This window comes from Pleurodeles waltl, chromosome 5 (assembly GCF_031143425.1).
Source record: "Pleurodeles waltl isolate 20211129_DDA chromosome 5, aPleWal1.hap1.20221129, whole genome shotgun sequence".
In the NCBI taxonomy this organism is placed as follows: Eukaryota; Metazoa; Chordata; class Amphibia; order Caudata; family Salamandridae; genus Pleurodeles; species Pleurodeles waltl.
In genome coordinates this window covers 1220169088-1220190178 of record NC_090444.1, presented here as the reverse complement: position 1 = coordinate 1220190178, position 21091 = coordinate 1220169088, and the positions used below count along the sequence as shown (strand labels likewise).

The following is a 21091-nucleotide window of genomic DNA, read 5'->3' as shown; positions in this document are numbered from 1 at the left end:
TACTGGGCCAGAAATATGGGGGGGAGCACTTGGGGGTAAGAGGTTCCCAGGGCCTAGCCATTGCCACCATGGAGGGTGTTAGAAATGGGGTCTTTGGTTGGCAGTCATGTTACCCCCTGTCCAAGCAAGGACCCTCACTGAAGTCAGGGTAAAGGAGAATCACCCTCAGTTAACCCCCGCTCACCCCCTTGGTAACTTGGCACGAGCAGGCAGGCTTAACTTCAGAAGCAATGTGTAAAGTATTTGTACCAACACACACGGTAACTCAGTGAGAACACTACAAAATGACACAACACAGGATTAGAAAAATAAGGAATATTTATTTAAACAAAACAAGACCAAAAGGACAAAAATCTAACATACACAAGTCAAGTTATGAATTTTCAACAGAATAAGAGTCATAATCCTTAGAAGTTATTGCACCAAAGTACCTGGGTAGCATCAAAATAAAGCCACATGGGCGAGTGTGCATCGGAAAAGGACCAATGCATTGATTTCTCATCCGCAAGAGAGAACATGCGTCGTTCCTCCTCCTGTCGGGTCGGCGTGTGTTGTTTCTTCTCTCCCGCAAGAGAGCGATGCATCGATCCCAGAAGGGCACCTCGGGTCCGGTAAGGCTTTGCGTTGATTTTCCGCGCCCAGCAATGTTGCGTTGAAATCCAGACACACAGTGTCAAGAAACCAAGCTGTGTGGGGGCTTGCGTCGTTAACAGCAGCTGCTTCAGGTGTTGTGCGTTGTTTCTCCAGCGCCAATCTCCCAGCAGCGATGCAGGTGGAGCATTGATTTTAGCCACGAGGCCGGCGGTGCACCGTTTAGCAGCTGTGAAGCGGGTAGTGTGTCAAAGGTTTCCCCCCGCAAGGTGGTCTTTGCATGGATTTCTGTCCTTTTCCACCAGCTGCACCTTTCAAGGGCCCAGAGACAGGTTAGGGCACCACTTGGCAGGCAGGACTCTCAGCAGAAAGCTGAAGTGCTGGCAGAGAGAAGTCTTTGTTGTCCCTGAGACTTCAACAACAGGACGCAAGCTCAGTTCAAGTCCTGGGCGATTCTTCACCAGTGGAAAGTCACACAAAAGTCAATCTTTGTCCCCTCTCAGGTAGAAGCAGCTACTGCAGGCCAACCCAGCAAAGCACAGTGACAGGCAAAGGGGCAGTACTCTTCCTCCAGCTTCCAGTTCTTCTCTTTGGCAGAGGTTCCTCTTGGTTCCAGAAGTAATCTGATTTTCAGGGTTTTTGAGTGCTCTTTTTATACCCCTTTCTGCCTTTGAAGTAGGCCTACTACAAAGAGAAATCGCTGTTGTTTTCAAGATCCTGCCTTGCCCTGGCCAGGCCCCAGACACACACCAGGGGGTTGGAGACTGCATTGTGTGAGAGCAGGCACAGCCCTTTCAGGTGTAGTTGATCACTCCTCCCCTCCCCTCAACCCAAATGGCCCATCAGGATATGCAGGCTGCACCCCAGCTCCCTTTGTGTCACTGTCTAGAGGAGAGGTGCAAACAGATCAACAGTCAAACTGACCCAGACAGGGAATCCACAAACAAGCAAAGTCACAGAATGGTTTAAGCAAGAAAATGCCTAATTTCTAAAAATGGCATCTTCAAACACACAATCTAAAAACTAACTTCACTAAAAGATGTATTTTTATATTGTGAGTTTAGAGACCCCAAATTCAATATGTCTATCTGCTCCCGAAGGGAATATGCACTTAATAGTATTTAAATGCAGCCCCGATGTTAACCTGTGTGAGAGATAGGCCTTGCAACAGCGAAAACCGAATTTGGCAGTATTTCAACGTCAGGACATGTAAAACACATAAGTCCATGCCCCATCTTTAACATACACTGCACCTTGCTCTAGGGCCTACCTTAGTGCTGCTTTACATGTCTAAAAAGGGAAGGTTTAGGCCTGGCAAGCGGGTACACTTGCCAAGTCAAACTGGAAGTTTAAAACTGCACTCACAGACACTGCAGTGGCAGGTCTGAGCCATGTTTACAGGGCTACCAATGTGGGTGGCACAACCTGTGCTGCAGGCCCACTAGTAGCATTTGATTTACAGGCCCTGGGCACCTCTAGTATATTTTATTGGTGACTTACTAGTAAATCAATTATGCCAGTCATGGATAAACCAATAAATAATACAATTTACACACAGAGCATATGCACTTTAGCACTGGTGAGCAGTGGTAAGGTGCCCAGAGTCCTAAAGCCAACAACAACAGGTGAGAAAAAATAGGAGGAAGGAGGCAAAAAGATTGGAGATGACCCTGCAAAAGTTCCCAAAATTTGTTGTCCAACTCTGCACCTTTGCAGTTGACCTGGACATCTGAGATGCACTTTGCTGGTCTTTTTCCCCTCTCCTCTTCTTCGTCATCACTCCAGTAACGTGCAGGCCTGCACCACTCCCTCTCTGCAATGGCCACTTGGATGGTGGGTGCCCTGTACCCGGGCATGGCGTCCTGCTTTCTCGGCTCTGCTCCCCCTTATCTTTGGGAGTTACTGCTGATCGTCTTGCCGTGTGGGACGTTGCTTGTGCAAAATACGGTGCTGCCCTGGCTCTCTCCTCAGTATTCAGACTGTTATACTAGGCACAATTGAGCTGTTGCCTGAGGGTATGTGGACCTTTGGACATTCTTCTGTCCAGCCCTTAGTTTGTAGATGTTGAAAAGTTTCAGCACTCCGTCCATCATCCTTTTGTGTTGCTAAAGTTGCCCTAAGTGGGAAGGGTATGCTCAGACGTGGGTCCCTTGCTCATTGTGCCACTGGATTCAAGCTAGCCTGGCTGATGAAGGGTGATTCCCTGAAACCGTTCCCAGGATGCTTGTTTCCGGTCCAGGGAGGACCTGGCCTGGCAGTTTGGGCTGGACTCTTCCCATAGGGAACAGGGCCAAGACTGATTTGCATATGGCTGGGTCCAAACTGGGGTTTCATGGTGAGCAAAAGAACAATGGAGTAAACCCAGATCTGTGACTGGGGTGAATGGTTGAAACGTTTCAGCACTCAGCCCATCATCCTTTTGTGTTGCTAGAGTCTAGAAACTAGACACTAAAGAACCTGTCCTGCTCATAATCAGAGGTGTAACTTCAGGGGAGTGTTTGATGAGTTATACCGCCTAATAAATGTATTCTGAGATTCAATATTTGGGCCAGGTGCTTTCAGTCAGGAATGGGGAGGTGTCTGTCAGATTTCACCAGGAATTTGTATACACACAGACAAAAACGCTCTCCATCTTTCTGTTTAGACAGACTTAAAAAATGTTGGTTATTTCACAAAATAATCTGCTTTGTCTCACTTAGTGCCCCACCAACATGCATTCCGCTCCCTTTCTGCTGCCCCTTGTGCCCTGCTTATGGTATTATGTATTTTAACATTACTTGCTTGCATGATTGTTGAAAAATCTGAAGCCCCCCCCCCCGAAATATTACTGATTATATTACACCCCTGCTCATAATTAAGGAATGTCCCACCCACAGTCTCATGAATAGTCATGGTGCAATTTTCTGTCTCTTGAGATTGGTGGGTCGGGAGGCTGGGCACAGTCTCTTTACACCTCGGTTGCTGGTTGCAATGGCTGGATTGGTCTGGGCCTGCCCCCCGAGCAGTGTCCTTCTGACAGCAGAGCTCTTAGTCACACTCGAAACTCACTCACAAGCAGATCCTGTGCCTCGCTGTATCACTCCTTGCTCCTCGTTTCCAGCTGGCAGCATCTAATAGCGGCTGCAGAACTGGTGACGCAGTTAGTGGTCACCTGTTTTCCCCGTATGGCGTGTATGACTTTTTTTGAGAGCCTGTAACCTTTCAGTGACCCACACATTTTCTGAGGAGCCCAGCCTTCATGTAGAACAATCAATGAGTGATGAGAGCAGTAGGGCTTTCTAGGGACCTTTAGTGACTCCCCCTTCCCCCCCCATCCCAAGAGCATAATTTGTCGATTCTGTGCCCCAGCCAGGTGACAAGCGCATGACTTGTAGTGTTAAACATCTGGGGCCCTCTAAGCAAGTCCCTATAAGCAGAAAGAAAAGAATAACGTGTGAGGGAGTATAGTCAAAGGAGACCGACAGAAATCCGATGGTACCGATAGGAGAGGTTTCTGAAAATGCCAACTCTTGAGCAGGAAATTATTAGGGTTCTTCATAGATACCCCGTCTTGGTGCTGGAAGTCCAACTTCTGCCTGCCAGCTCGTTTGTGGATGACCCTAAATACACAGGTACCATTTTACAACGTCCCTTGTACTTTAATGAGACACATTCGAAAATGTCTTCTCTGCTGTGGGTTTTGAAGAAAAAAATGAGATTTGGTACCCGATGCTTGAGGCCCATGAAAATATAACGAAATTGAGGCCCGTATTTATACTTTTTTTAGCGCCGCATTTGCGCCGCTTTTTGACGCAAAACGGAGCAAACCTACAAAATACAATGGCATTTTGCAAGTTTGCGCCGTTTTTGCGTCAAAAAACGACGCAAATGCGGCGCAAAAAAAGTATAAATACGGGCCTGAGTGTCTTACTTTTTTCGTGGTTCGCTTCAGGAGTTCAGAGCATCTCGATGACACACTTACAATGTTTTCAGAGTAACGAAATGTCGCAGTGAGACTTAGGCCCATATTTATACTTTTTGACGCAAAACTGCGCTAACGCAGTTTTGCGCCCAAAAAATTAGCGCCGGCTAACGCCATTCTGAAGCGCCATGCGGGCGCCGTATTTATTCAATGACGTTAGCCGGCGTTAGCCGCCGGCGCTGTCTGGTGTGCGTTAAAAAAAACGACGTACACCAGGCAGCGCCGGCGTAGGGGGAAAATGGCGTATGGGCGTCCACAAATGGTGCAAGTCAGGCTGAGGTAAAAAAATCGCCTCAACCCGATTTGCGCCATTTTTTTACGACGCCCTACCCCCATTGAAATGACTCCTGTCTTAGCAAAGACAGGAGTCATGCCCCCTTGCCCAATGGCCATGCCCAGGGGACTTCTGTCCCCTGGGCATGGTCATTGGGCATAGTGGCATGTAGGGGGGCACAAATCAGGCCCCCCTATGCCACAAAAAAAATTAAAAACAAATACTTACCTGAACTTACCTTAATGTCCCTGGGGTGGGTCCCTCCATCCTTGGGTGTCCTCCTGGGGTGGTCAAGGGTGGCAGGGGGTGTCCCTGGGGGCAGGGGAGGGCACCTCTGGGCTCATTCTGAGCCCACAGGTGCCTTAACGCCTGCCCTGACCCAGGCGCTAAAATCCGGCGCTAATGCGGGTTTTTTAGACCCGCCCACTCCCGGGCGTCATTTTTGCCCGGGAGTATAAATACGACGCATATGCATCAGAGTCATTTTTTTAAACGGGAACACCTACCTTGCATATCATTAACGCAAGGAAGGTGTTCACGCAAAAAAATGACGCTAACTCCATGAACTTTGGCGCTAGACGCGTCTAACGCCAAAGTATAAATATGGAGTTAGTTTTGCGTCGAATTTGCGTCGAAAAAAACGACGCAAATTCGGCGCAAACGGAGTATAAATATGCCCCTTAATCGGTTGGTTTCGTAAGGATCATTAGTCCTGATGCCTATGTCAGAACCTTAACTTAAACATATTCAACCCAGAAACGTACAATCTCCAGCACTTTCACAGAAAGTTTAGTAAGTGTGAGCACATAAAAAATGTTCTAAACTTCGCGGTGAAAATAACAAAATATCAAAATTCCTTTGTGCATTTCAGTATTTCAATGCAAACTTTCCGATTTTCTCTTTGGAAATCCTACGTAAAAATATTTCAATGTCTGAAGATTTCTTTTCCAAAGAGAAGCACTCTCCAAGATCAGGAAACAGATTTTTAGAGGCTGTGTGTGTAACAGAAAGCTCTCCTTAACACCACTTCGCCTGCTGGCACGTTTTAACAGGAAAAGAGAAATGCATGTCACAGAATGAAAAGTGTTACTGGCTCAAAACTCACGACTGACTGGAGTCACACAACATGGAGTCACATAGAAGGCGTAGTTGGAGTCCAGACCAAAGAAAGCAGATTGAATTTGCACATGTTATATACAAACAAACCTTGTCATAAATGTCGTTTGAGGAAGAGCATAATTGTTACATAGTTCATTTAACGGCTTTTCCCCTATTGTGTACCTTCTTCTCAATGTTTAAAAGCATCTTCTGTGAAGATTGGTTATAATGCTAGCCACAAGACAAGTTTGGAGAGTGCTGGTCAGTATGATCGATGTAGTATTCTGATATCCATTTACGATAAGATTCTTCGGTAGTTTGGTCCAATGCAGCCGAGTTTTCAATAACCCTGACGTCAAAGCGTCAAATCCTCCTCGACCAATTCCGAATTTTATCACTCTGAGATGAATATAACGGGTTTTTATTGATAATGGGTTTCCAGATTATCCATGTCAGTCACTTGGAAGTAAATGCCCAAGTCATAAGCATTAATTTACCAGCAAAATGCATTTTAGACGTCTCAGTAAGGAGTACAATCAATTCAACTATTTCGCAAAATTATAGTGGCTTGAAATACCAAATTGATGTTCGCAAGTCTTCATTTTTGCATGGACAAGTTAAATAGAACAATTTGCAACATTTAAAATGCCTTCATTATGAGGAACAACAATAAGCTGTATAAAACGAAACGATAATGAATCCGAAACATATTCACTCTCTAATAGATTACTTGACCTCGTTACTTGTTCCTCAAAATTCCCCCATATGCTGCCTGAAGTCTGTGAAAGAGCAAAGAGCTGAAAATACAAAAAAAAGTAAACAAGCGCCATGTTTACTTTTCTTTCATAGCCGACGAAACTAAGGGTAGCACCAAGGGTATAAATAGAAACAAGCATTGTCAAAGCCCATAGGCTTCATCTATGCAAGAGCGACTCGCTCTGGTAATCTCTTTTAGCCATGTTGTACAGCATCGCAGCTGTGCAGCATGGCTAAAAATACATTTAGAAAGAAAGCGCTATGATGCAACCAGTACTGGCGCTGTGTCAGAACTTTTTTGGGGTGAGACGGGCAAGAAAAAATAGGGAAAGGGAGGGGGGTATAGGCAAGCAGAATTGACAGGGAGGGGTGGGGAGATGGGGCAGCAATATGTATAAGGGGGGGTGAAAGAGGGGAGAAGCAACAAGCTGGGGTGGGAGGAAGGAGGAAGAAACACCAGAGACAAGGGAGAGTGGGCAGGGAATACGAAATAATACCTTAATCACAGAGCAAGCAGAAGATGCACACTAATCAAAAGGGAGAATTCTGTGCTTGGTCCATGAACCACAAAAAGAAAAGGAAGTGATGACTGACACACACAGGGCAATTAGGAGGAAGTGAACAAGAGTGACAATGAGTCGAACCAACGGTAAGCAATAGGTGGGCAGCAAGCCCTTTATTGTAAATAATACCCCTCACAGCACCTAAGCAGTTGGCAGGTGAGACCAAAAAATCAGTGATAGCAACTGATACGCATGTATATTTCTCATTTACGTTCATCATGCAATCAGGTCCCCAAATAATTAAAATAACAAATAAACAAAAAATCTGCTAGTTTTCCTACCATTAATCCTATAGAGGTAGGAAGTACTTTTGATAAACGTACCTTTATTTATTGTACTGCTACACTGGCCACTGGACCCTACCCGTGGGCACCAACAAGTTGCGTTAACGCCTCAACCCTGATATTCTTAAAACCCTTTCTAAAGATGATGAAAGATATGGGTAATGTGGATTCAAGTTCCTAGATAGCACATTCATATAATTTTAAGTGCCAAATAAATACTATAATTAAAAGCGCGCGTTCAGTAATGGAAGCAATAAAAAATGCAAATGGCAGAAACAAAAATTCAAACGTGTTCAGATAAGAAAAGGCTCATCTGAAAGTCGGCATTCACGTCAGCAATACCATATGGCGTCTCCTTGTTTCAGGGAAACATTCGAAAGAAGCTTCATTCGTTAGACGGTTCTCGACATGTCCTGTGCATTTTCACAATTGTACGTGCATGCCTTGTTAACAGCATGGTCTGAAAATTAAAACACCTCACCTTGGGGTCGTTTTGAAGTAATGCAGCTTGAGATCGCCTTTCGAGCTGCATTCCCTTTTAAAACTCGATTGGAATGCTGGATTGTTATTGGCTTGAATTTATTTTTGCTGCTGTAGCCCCTTTTGCCTTATTATGAAAAGCAGTGTTACTTCACCGATAAGTGCTAAGGGAATTATTCCTGCCCCAGATTTTCGGCTTAGTTGTGATTGGCACCAGTGACCATTACTCATTAGTTCAGACTCGGTAAGGCAAGCTAGTGTGTATTTCTGGTACCATTAGTGTGACCTTATGAGTCAGGCTTGCCAACAGAAATAAGAATTATTATTTTATAAAGAGTCAGGACATATGTGCTGGACAGCAGTCTCCAAGTGCATAGAGATTCATACAAAGTGCACTTGTGAAATAAAAGTTTCAACTATCCAAGGAACATAACAGGATCTCTGAAAATGTAGAAAAACGGTTGGACTATTTCAGAGAACGCTGAAAGGAACATAATATAATTCCCCTTAATTTCGACTCATTTTGACTTCTGAGAACAAAGGAATAAAAATAGATTTCAGTTCTAGAATTGCACAGTTTAAGAATTGGATTTGTCATGGGGAAGGTGCGAGTAGAATGAAACTTTGATGCAGGTAAAGTAGAACGATACATAGATGCAGGTAAAGAAAAGTTGATTTTCTCTTGTAGTACTAATGGTTTCCAGCTGAGAACTGAAAACAATCTTTCAAAAATATGATTAAACCGTTCAACCAGTCCATTTGTCCCTAGGTAATATAATCACACACAGTAATGAATATATAGCAGACCATGAGGAAAACATTATTTTGCGGCTATAAAGTGTGAGGAAGTGTCTGTCTCAAATATTTCTAGATATCTTTCTAAAATAAACACTTTTAACAAAGGATAACGCACCATCAGCCATGATTTAAATCTAGCCTTTATAAAAAAAAATATTCATTTATCACTACGGCGCATTTGGTGAGCCCCCTACCACTGTATGATCCAGAACTATCTAGCCCAAACTACAGCACATTTTTGATGAAATTCAACTGGTATTATGATGATTTTATAACCACCTGTTAACTGTCATTTGTTGTATATGGGAAGCAGCTCCTCATTTGTCTATATATCTAGGAATCCATCCCATTTCACCAGAAATATGTTCTAACCCTTCTCCTTCTGTTATATCCCAATGCTACTACTCTGCCCCATCTCACTGTCATGCCATCTTTTGCAGACAAATCAGTCCGAGGCTTACTATACCATACTAAACTGCAACGTTTACTAATAGTTTTCAAGACCATACCTTCATCATGCTCTCCATGGTCTCTGGTAAGTTTTGAGCTTTTGTAAGACAATTTACTGCCACAGAAAATATGTGTATTTTAATTACATCAGTACATTTGCAATGCTAGGTGTAACACTAATAGCATCCACTGTGGTCCTTACTTCAAAAACTGATTTCCATATGCACATTAAGAAATATTGAATATTTGACCAATACACCACTGCTTTCTTTTTGTATTAGAGAATAATTATATTTATTCCCTCTTGGCCTTCATTTCGAGTGACCACTTCATTTCCACTAGCCTGATAATCATAATTATGGCCTCATCGAACATCTGAGATCTGATCTACACCACAGATCGATTTACATTTACTCTGAAATTTCAGCTGCCAAGAGCAGCCCAAAAAGCTATCAGTGAAAGTCAGGGCTAAAATGAGAAATTACCATGGAAATTAGAAGCAGAATTTCGAATTCATCTGGTTATTCTCAAATGTTAATGGACCCAAACAGCCCTTCTCGGAATTAGATGCACTTTCCATGCCCCAGGCTTATCAGTGCCATTGCCCCAGTTATTGGTTGACAATTAAATGGATAGGGAAACACTGTCCCATTTTCTGGGCGACTTGTAAAGAGGCCCTTCGTGGTAGGTAATCTTCTTGTGATACATGTTCCAAGGGTAGATATGGTCTTTACTGCTAGATTGGAGTTCTGAGGCTTCTTTCTTGCCTGCACTTGTACATATTTGCTAAGGATTCATTGGGGAGAAGCACAAGATATGAGATTGGTGCATGAGTTGGGCTAAACTTAGTTGGCTCTATTTGAATCTTTAGCATCTTGTCCTCAAAGAAGATATGCAAGTGTTTGAAAAGGTGGTCAAATGCAATTGGGGTCTTCACTATTACAACCAGAAGAGTAGCTTCCCTGAGGATTTCAAACAGTTCTTTTACTTGACACATAACTTGGCTGATTTTGCACCTCCTTCTCTTAGTCTCAAGCTCCATTTTTTCTGCCACAGGAATTCAGTTCTTGCAAAGACATAGTGGTATGGTCTATACACCTTTTATTGGATTTAAGCTTTCCCATGAGTATCCTCCCAATCAATTCACGCCCTCCAGTATTGCTAAGAATATGGGTGTGTGTGAGTGTAAACATCATGTGGTGGAACTGGGTATGTGTTAAAGGTGTCCTAATCAGGATACATCTTCTAGGGAGGAGAGGGTCAGCCTAAGGGATTTACTTTAAATAATTTTCTTTTCTGTCAGAGGTCATAACTCTTGATGAATAATTCTGAAAGAGTGCACACTCAAAGTTTTGAATGTACATCTGTTGCAAGAGCTCTGCCTCCCTCCAAACTGATATTTTTGAGTCCTTTACTGCCCACTGTCCACGATGAGGACCTCCCACACTGCTATGCTTCTTTCCAGTCGTGCCTCTGTATTTGTTTTAGTGTTCAGAGTTGTTGGCCAAACTAAAAACGTCCTGCTTGATCCTCTCAGTATCTACTACAGGGTATATTGCAAGGGATACACCTGTCGTGTGATTTAGCTTCTGCTTGGATCATCTACTATCAAACACTATGTAAACTGAGAGGTTCCAGCTCTCTTCAGTCCAGTTCCAAGGGTTCTTCAGCTCTGTGCTTATAGCATGCTCAAATCTCTAACGCCACCCTACCTCATCACCCCCTGGGATTATCTGACTCAAATGGCTTTCATAGGCGGCATAAGTAATTGGGCTGATACTAATCCCATACAAACTCGCTGGGTAAGGGAAAAACATAATGCACAATTGTGTGCTTCAGTCTCTGGTGGGTGGGTTGCAGCCAAGTATGTTAATGTCTCCTATAAGTGGTGGGTGAGAGCCTCCAGCCTTTGCTATGCCTAAACACCCAGGGAATGACTGGAGACACTGCACTTCAGTTTTTTCTCAGCAGCTGCAGGGCAACTATCTTAAGTGTGAGGGTCTTAATTCTGTATGTGCAACATGAATAGTGGGGTCAGCCATTTGAACCTGAACAACACAGTCCCACCAGCAAGTGAGCACCAGAGATGTGAATTTCAAAGATGCATAAATCAAATGGGATGGCCCTCGAGATTAGATGTCAAATCTTTACAGAACAAAATACCATATCTATGTTTCCTAATCTGGGAATTCTTAAGTATTTACCTACCATGTTGGTCTAATTTTCAGCTAAGAGAATCACAGGTGTAACTTCTGAATCATATTGTGAAGCTCTTTAAAAAAAAACAAATTTGAACGGGTATCACTTGGTTATGTTTAAATAACGCTAAAATCAATACTAATAGGATTTACAAAACAAAATATCCACAAGTCTTGACAGTCGACCATTTAATTTCCACATAAGGTTAAGGAATCATCCTTTTAGCTATAATCTGATAATATTTTTACCAATTTACTTTAAGCCTGTGAATTTGCAGTTCATGGTGTAAATATGTGTGTCTGTTTATGTACATGTGTGCGGGGGGGAATGAGAGAGCAACAGATTGAAACAGAGATTGAGGGAATGCTAACCTTTATTCATATAGAGAGAAATGTACAACGGGGTCTCTCAATTTTATTTGATTTCAAGAGATCAAGGCTTCAACTTTCAAAAAGAGGTAAGATACAGTTGCATGCAATAAAACATGATAGAGGTAGTAAGCATGTTTTCCAGAAACAACCTAAAAGACAATATAACCCAAAATGTTGGCACAGTGGTTACCCAAGTACCTGACCGAGGGCAGGCCAACTCTCAGATTATCTAAATATATCTGGAGGCAAAACACCTCTTTAATAAATTTGGTGTAACATTAAACTAAAAAAAGTAAATAAAAAAACCCTTATCATGAAAGGAAATTTTCCGATTTAGAAAGAGCGACAGAGCAAGCTAAAAAATACTGCTAAAAACTGCCCCTTCACAAATCAGGGGGTCACAAACATCTCTGAAGTAAGATGTACAGAGTTCTTTGTAGAAAAGGGTAAAAAGATCACTTGCATATCCGGTGACATATTAGAAATACAACACGACCACTTAAAAGCTAAAAAAGCGCCCCAAAATGACTTTCACTGCCCACTGGGGGAACACAAACGAGGGTTCTAAATATTGTTTGTATTGCAAAAATACAAAGGGAAATGAAGAGCATTTGCTATTCTACTGCCCACATTATGCTAAACTTAAAAGCAGATGTACAGATCTCACAGTTTACTAGAACAAAGAGAATCCTATGGAATATGCAAAATTGATACTTTCTCAATTGTGGTGGCGGTAGTTTCAAATTTCTTGTATGTAGCATGGACATTGAGGCATAAATTATTAGCTACTGTACAAGAGTGAGCCTTATAGTAAATCTGTCTTGACCATTTGATGAATATTGCACAAATATCTACTTACCGTAATTTATTCTTGATTTTATGCTGGCTTAATTTCGTATATTTTTGTGTTTTTGCATTATTATTCTTTTACTATTATGTATCTTTGCTGGAAAAAATATTGTTTCAAACTGTCAATGAATGATGCAATATAACTGCTCAATAGACTCACCAGAACATTCCTCACATTTTACTGAAATAGCAATCCCAGACACATGTCAATGAAAGCAGCACCTCTGTGACGCCTCTATAACCTATCAACTCTTTGGCACAAAGAACTATACAATTTTCCTTTAAATTCTCAATGAAAGGATGGTTTTTGCCCTGACAGTTTTGACTGTTTGCCTACCATTTTTCTGTTGGCTTCAGGACTCTGAGCACTTTACTCCTGCTGACTAGTGTTAAAGTGCATGTGCTTTCTCCCCTAAACATGGTCTGATTGGTACATCCACAACTGGCATATTTAATGTACTCATAAGTCCCTACTAAAGTTCAATAAATGTGCACAGAGCCTGTAAATTAAATGCTACTAGTAGGACTGCAGCACTGCTTGTGAGGCCCACTTAAGTAGCCCTTAAATATCTCAGGCCTGCCATTTCAGATACTGTGTGTGCAGTTACACTGCCATGTCCACCTGGTATTTACAACCTATTGCCAAGCCTTAAATGCCCTTTTATATATAAAAGTCCCCCCAAGGTAGACCCTAGGCAGCCATAGGCAAGAGTGCTATGTAATTAAAAGGCAGGGCATTTACTTTAAAGTTGTAAAGATCATGGGGGCATACCCCTCTCATAAGTTAACTTTGAAGATTCCTTGTTACATTTTATCAGCTATAATTCCAAATTGAGAAGGGGTAGTTATATGATGTTTAGTATCTATACAATTGTAATAATAAACTCTCTTTAATGGTAAAGTCAGATTTACTATTACAATTTTGAAAATGTCACTTTTAGAAAGTTGTAATTTTCCTGTTCTATGGTCTGTGTGCCTGCAGCCTATCTCCTCCAATACACGTCTGGGCTGGAGTGACAGCTGGTTTACTGCATTTCCTCTAAACAGCCTCACACAAAGGAAGGATAGGTGTAACTGAGTGGCCATTTGTATTTTGATGGGTCATCCAGTGAAAAATGGGAGGAATGAGCCGACACAAACACCTGAATAAGCAGTGTCCTGCTCACACACAAGGAACTGCCTAACCCCCTGCAGTGAGTCTGGAGCCAGGGCAGGAAGAAAGGACTTTTGTGCACTTCAAAGATCCTTCTTCGAAGTCACCACCACTTCAAAGGAATAACTGGGCGTAAGTACTGGACCTCTAACCCAACTAAATAAGTACACTACTGGACCTGTGAAGAACTTTGCCAGGAAGAAGGACTGCTGTGCTGCTCCAAGAACTGCCACTCTGGACTACTGTTCTGGAACAACTGCTTTTCTGCTGTGCTGCCCTGCTGCCCTGCTGCCCCATCTCACTTGAACTCAGAGTGACTCCAAGGGCCTGCTGGCTTGCCTCCTGTTTTACAGAAGCCGCCACAGTGATGATCGAAACCTGCGTATCTCCATCGTCGGTAACACATCACTGCTGCTGCAGGGATTGACATCTTCGCAATGCCATCAAAGGCGCCGCTGCACCACTGCTGCGGTGATTGGGAATACTGCAGTGCCAACTGCATGATGCATCGCCTCCATTTGCAACGCATCTAAGACTTTGCGTGGCTCAAAGCCAATGCATCACCTACATCTTCAGGATCGTCAACAACACATCCCCTCCCCTGCTCCTCGCATCTTGTTTTCGACATCAACACATCTCTCTAACCAATTTATTATTTCATTGGACCTGGGTTGGTCCCTGTGTACGACCCGCGCTGCAGCACAATCAGCTTGACATTTCAGATTGGACCCAGTGTTGTTTAGTGCGACCAAATGGCCCCAGTTAGCACTTTCATGAAAAAGTCCTATCTCAACTTCTACTTATTTGACTTTTGTCGGTTTTATTCGTAAAAATATAATCTATTTTTCAAATGCAGTGTGGAGTCTTTTTACAGTGGTTTCACTGTGTTACTGTTTGAAGTGTTGCACACATTCTCTACACATTGCCTTTTATGTTAAGCCTGCCTGTGCCAACCTACAAGAGGTAGAGCACAGGTTAATTTAAGATGTGAATTTGATTTACCCTGACTAGGATTGTGGTTCCTGCTTGGTTAGGGTGCATACCTCTACCAACCAAAAACCCAATTTCTAACAGATTGGATGAAATGGAGCAAGACTCAGTTGGGTCTCGTCGTATTTAGATAATCAGAATTAAATCAGAATTAAAACATGAAAAGTCAGCCTCATCCAAATCAGAAATGTATCACCAGTGAAGAAACATACTCCAATATTTATAGTGCATAACTAGAAACAACTGCTAAATTCAGAAGCTTGCCAACCGTTAGGTTATCTGGGTCTTTCTTGAAGATCCAATACAATTAAGTTACAAAATCTGTCACAAGGATACACAAAGCAGAAGATGAGTGACCCACACCACTGATATGTTATAAGCTAAAAGCAAGTGTACCCTACATGTGAGAGCATTGTGACACAATGCTGGATCAACAATAGCTCATAGTTTATATTAGTAGAGACTTTACTATAGGATTAAATGAAAACTTTTTCCATGATAGCCTCATGCAGCTAGCAGGACACCTTCCAACACACGCCCAAAAATGTGACAATAGGGAATTTAAGTATGTGGTGGGGAAATAAAAAATAAAAAATCAATACCTAAAAAGCACTCAGATAATCTATAGCTCAATGTAACTATCGAAGCATGCAGTAAAGTCTCTCTACTATCATAATTGTGACACAGCTTACATTCAGATTATAAGAAACTGGGTTAATGGTTGAGGGGGCGAAACCCCACTCAAACATAAACCACAATCCTTGTCAGGGTGAAGTCACAAGCCAAACCCAAAGAAACCTAAACTTAACCCTCTGGTAGCTTGACACAGAGCAGTCAGGCTTAAGAGGAAATGTATAAAGTATGTATGCAGCACTTCAAACCATCACAAAGTGAAAACAACACGAGAAAAAAGTATACCAATTGAGAACAATAAAGTAAAATTTAATAAATAATTTAAGACAAAAATCCAATCAGTGCAACCGGAGATATGCAACTTTAAAGATTTACCTGAATATAACACCAAAAAGCCGAAAGTGCCAACTTTTGATGTCTAGTCGCTTCGCACTAGGACAAAGTCATAGGTTCAGGCTGGCTACGATGGATCACGATCTAGCTACAGGGACCCAGTTAGACCTGCTGAACAAGAGTGCCTTAAATCCATGTTCTGGAGCGTTGAGGAGTCCATTGTCAAGGATGCATCCAGCAAAGGCGATTCCTAGGAGTTGTGAAGCTGTGATGTGAGGTCCTGCCTCATATTTGAGGATGCCATTGATGAGGGACTCACAATGTGAAGTCCTGCATTGAGATGCATTGCATACTGTTATTCCGAAGATATTGTACGGTTTGTGATGCGAAGGCCTGTGCCAAGGATGCATTGTTCAGCGCAGGTTCTTGGAAGCCTGCTGGCAGCAGTGCAAAGTTCTGAGCTAGAGATGACCCAGGAGGCCAGCCTACTAGCTCTTGGAGACAATATTGGGCTCCTAGTTTCAAGAAGCAGGTTCATTCCTTCACTCAGGCAGCAGGCAGAAGAGCTGAAGAGTGGCCGTCCTCACCACAGAGCACCACAGTGGTTCTTCTCCTGAGTTTACCTACAGGTCCAGATGTGTACTGAAGATTTGGATCTAAGGGTCCATTATATATACCTTGTGTGCATTTCTGAATTAGGAGAGGGTTGTGAGGGTTCCACCCCCAGAGGTGTGTGGAGTTTTCTTCCTTCCTGCCTAGGCCCCAGCTTGAATCTGGGGTCACAAAAGACCAATGTTACACCCTTTGTGAGAGTGCTCTGACAGAGCTGTTGTGATGTGCAAGTGTGGTAGGTGACAGGTCCTCCCCTAACCATCCTGCCAACACCTCTTTTGGGAGCAGTACACAAAGACCAACTGCCAGCTACACCTAGTCATGTTACCTAGGCACCGGGTGCGGGCACCAAATGATAAGAACAAGAATATGAACTTTCAAAAAAATTCCATTTTCAGAATTGTAACTAAAAATCTGACTTTATCATTAAAGAGAGCTTTTAATTACAATTCTTTAGACAACAAACTTGATCTCCACACCTGCTCCCAATAGAAGTTATGATGTATTAAATGTGATAAGGTAATCTAATGTTACCCTATGGGAGAGGTAGCCCTTGCAGTAGTGAAATTAAATTAGGAGTCTTTTACTACCAAGACATGTAAAACTTAAAAGTACATTTTGCCCCAAGCCAGTTTTGTTTTGGGGGCATGAAAGAATTATGCACAAACTCAACTGCAGCCCTTGTTAAGACATGCACTAGAATGTCCAAACAGCATAGCTGCTATTCAAAGACAGCAGTTCTGACCTTGTGAAGGCTACTGTAATAAGATTTAAATATAGAAATGTCCCCTTTCTATCTTGGAGACTGCCACAACTCTTGTAATAGATAAATGTGGTGGACAGTTTTACGCTACCACCCCTGACTTAGGGGTAGAAATAGAGAGCTTAGCTTTGGCATATACATCTTTAGACCCATACAAGTAAAACTTTATTTTATATGTGAGATGAGTATGGGGGAGGAGCCTGCTGGTAACATCAGTCCCTCAGCACATTGCCTACATAGATGATATATGCCAATCCATACAGTGATGTAAAACAAAATTATGCCCCCACCAGTAAAATGTGATGAGGGATCCCCTAGCCTCCCATTGATATAAATGGAAATGCATTTGCCTTAGGCTGAATGGGCCCCATTTTGGGTTTGGGTTCCCCCTGAAGGCACCAACGTTGGCTGCAGGGGACTTTGTTATGCCCCCGAGTACTTAACAGAAAAGTGGGAGAGCACCAGCTGATCACCTGTACAAAGAGGACAGGTATGCAAAAATGAGTGTATCATCAGTGCTCCCTCTTTCGCCCTTCCAGTTGCTGCAAGCCTTGTATCTGGAACAGGACCAGCAGTCATACAAAAGTGGCCCCTCATCCCCTTCAAATGTGCTGTCTCAATTGCTTGAATCAGAACAAAGCTTTTATTTGTCTGTTCCCATCCAGTATATGGAAATAATATTTTCATTGCATGAATAATAAGAAAGTTGTCAAGTAAATATCACTTTTTCCAAGAATAGATTATTGTGAACTAGGAAACCTATTGCATATGAATATAGAAACAAAACAAAGGGCGCCATTTTTTAAACAGCAATTGATGGCATTAATGGCGACTAAAGTTGACAACGGCCAGTAGAATACTGACGGTACTTACCTTTTCCAACTGGGCATTCTTTTTGGACTTGTACAAAAATTCTCCCACTGCCACAAAGACAGAAAGCACCAATCCAGCCGCCAGCACGATGAAGATGCCACCAATGTTCTGTACTCCAAGAGCACTGGCTTCTTTACTCTCCTCCTCCGGGCATCCATTGCCTCGCCACCATTTTTCCTTCATCATGTGAAGTTTTCCTTCTTCTTGCAGTTGAAGAATGGCAATTGTGATTTTGTCTCTGTAGGGAGAGCCTGCAAAGGATAAGGCAATTGAGACATGATGCAACGTATGATGTTTTCAATAAATGATAATTATTCTGTGCATTAGTTTCTCATATCAAGGCCTGTTTACGTGTAAAGCTGGTTCCAGATCTGAAGAAAATGTTACATAACTGAACTGTGTATTTATATATAGATCAATCATTTGTTATTCATGTTGGGCTAATCAAATGATGCAGAAAAAGTCGAAAATGTGACGTCATATACGACGTATAGGACAACTGTACAGCCCATAAGTGTCCCATGCATATAAATGTGCCTATTCACGTGATAGTAGAAAATGTAATTCTGTGCTCCACTGTGAGTGTATTTTATCTGCAGTGGAGTAGAGGAACTGCAATGCAGACGGGGCATGTTTTAACCTTATCTGACGTGGCCTGCCCGTGCAATACTCTGCTCAAAGTCAGAACTGCATAGAGAATCTCCAGGTGTTCAATGTGCATATTTGAATGCATCCTCTGTCAATCAGGGATGCACAGATAGCGGCACCTGTCACACACCTTGGGGTGACCCCCGACCGAGAGTGTGTGTGGCATGAATATATGTCGGTGTACAATGAGCCCAAACTCTGAGCATGTTGGACAAGCAGAGATGTGTTTTGTTTTCCAGATAATAAACCAGTCTCTTAACTTATTTTGACATGTTCCTAATAGATTTCCTTTAAAAAAAAAAATTATTGTCAGCTAAAAACACTTCATAAATGATAATAAAGACAGTTTAATAAATGACCTCCCACAAAACCAGCAGATTAATTCAATCATTTTTTTATATTGCAAAAGGGGCTGTCCATTCGCCGGCCCCCACCCCTCACGCTGACAAATTTAGATTGTTGCTCATGGGTTCATTTGCTAATAAGTAAAATTAGGAATAAACAAAAAACATGTTATTTAAACAGTCATCTGTTCAAAGAGACCTAAGGATGTGTTCATATTTTTTCACAATGTCATATTAAAAAATAAATCTCAGTAACAGATGCATGTTTTTCACTCTGGGTGTCTGGAATTATTGTAGACTGAAGGCTACCTAGGCCCATATTTATACTTTTTGACGCAAAACTGCGCTAACGCAGTTTTGCGTCAAAACAATTAGCGCCGCCTAACGCCATTCTGAAGCGCCATGCGGGCGCCGTATTTATTGAATGACGTTAGCCGGCGTTAGCCGGCGGCGCCGTCTGGTGTGCGTTAAAAAAAACGACGTACACCAGGCAGCGCCGGGCGTAGGGGAAAATGGAGCTTGGGCGTCAAGAAATGGGGCAAATCAGGTTGAGGCAATTTTTTCGCCTCAACCCGATTTGCGCCATTTTTTTTCACTCCCAACCCCCATAGAAATGACTCCTGTCTTAGCAAAGACAGGAGTCATGCCCCCTTGCCCAATGGCCATGCCCAGGGGACTTCTGTCCCCTGGGCATGGTCATTGGGCATAGTGGCATGTAGGGGGGCACAAATCAGGCCCCCCTATGCCACAAAAAAAAAAAAAAAAACTTACCTGAACTTACCTTAATGTCCCTGGGATGGGTCCCTCCAGCCTTGGGTGTCCTCCTGGGGTGGGCAAGGGTGACAGGGGGTGTCCCTGGGGGCATGGGAGGGCACCTCTGGGCTCCTTCAGAGCCCACAGGTCCCTTAACGCCTGCCTTTTGCAGGCGCTAAAAAACGGCGCAAAAGCGGGTGTACGTAATTTTTTTTTACCCGCCCACTCCCGGGCGTGAATTTTGCCCGGGAGTATAAATCCGACACACATGCCTCGGAGTCGATTTTTTAGACGTGAACGCCTACCTTGCATCTCATTAATGCAAAGTAGGTGTCCACGCTAAAAAATGATGCAAACTCCATGGACTTTGGCGCTAGACGCGTCTAACACCAAAGTATAAATATGGAGTTCGTTTTGCGTCGAAATTGCGTCAAAAAAAACAACGCAATTCCCGCGCAAACGGAGTATAAATATGCCCCCTAATGTTTTTGTGAGTTGTACTATGCTGCATAGTGTGTGCCTGTGTCCTCCCCTTCAAGAAATTGTATATCTTCTGTACAACTAAGAATATATCAGTTTATTTGAAGTCAAGTCCATAATCCCAGGAACAGATTCTTCCCTGCTGGTTTTTTTCAAGGCCTGAGTGCTAGTTTGCTTCTGTGTCCACCTACTGCTTATTTTATAGATTAGATCCAAAAACCCAAGGGACCCCTGGCCATCTTGGACATTGACCAGAAATTTCCTTAGCACACACAGCTCTGCCTGCGTTAAAGAGGAAGGCACAATAGCCCTGTGCACTTCTGGACAAAGGTGCATTTAAGCAGGGTGCATAAGCCCTCCGTTCTACTGTTTCAAAGAAAAAACACAAAGAACCAAGGAACTCCTGGTCCCCTGCGCAGATTCTTCTGAGCAAGAGTACTGTCTCTACCCTGCACCCACTAACTGCAGACAAAGTGGATTGGTTTCCCTGGCATATTGACGTTTAAGACAACAGAACACTTGTACTTACAATACTTTTGGCCCCACCTTACTTACCTTACTTACCTTCTCTCCTATTACGACTCAAGTCAAACCACTTTCCTATTCTGATGAGACCCCATCTGTCCTCTACCAATGAACATTACCAGTTCTTCAACGATCTCTCTTCATGGCCACCAATAAACTGCACCCTGTACTCTACCTAAACCTGCAACAGATGTATTGAACATAAAAACACATGCACCAATGCAAAGCAACCCGACAGTCGAAAATATCTTGTTCTGTGCCTCTCTTTTCCGCATTGCTACTCTGCATAACTCATACAGCTTGTAATTCA

At 42.8% G+C, this 21091-nt stretch overlaps 1 protein-coding gene across 1 annotated transcript in view; it reads right to left on the bottom strand.

Annotated features, from left to right (window-relative positions):
• The window catches only part of GRIK2 (glutamate ionotropic receptor kainate type subunit 2), a 1513871-nt gene that overhangs the window by 92385 nt on the left and 1400395 nt on the right, over positions 1-21091 (bottom strand). The window contains exon 15 of the mRNA XM_069235474.1: positions 18032-18282. Within this exon, the coding sequence (XP_069091575.1) occupies positions 18032-18282 (251 nt within the window). The remainder of the gene's footprint in view (positions 1-18031; positions 18283-21091) is intronic.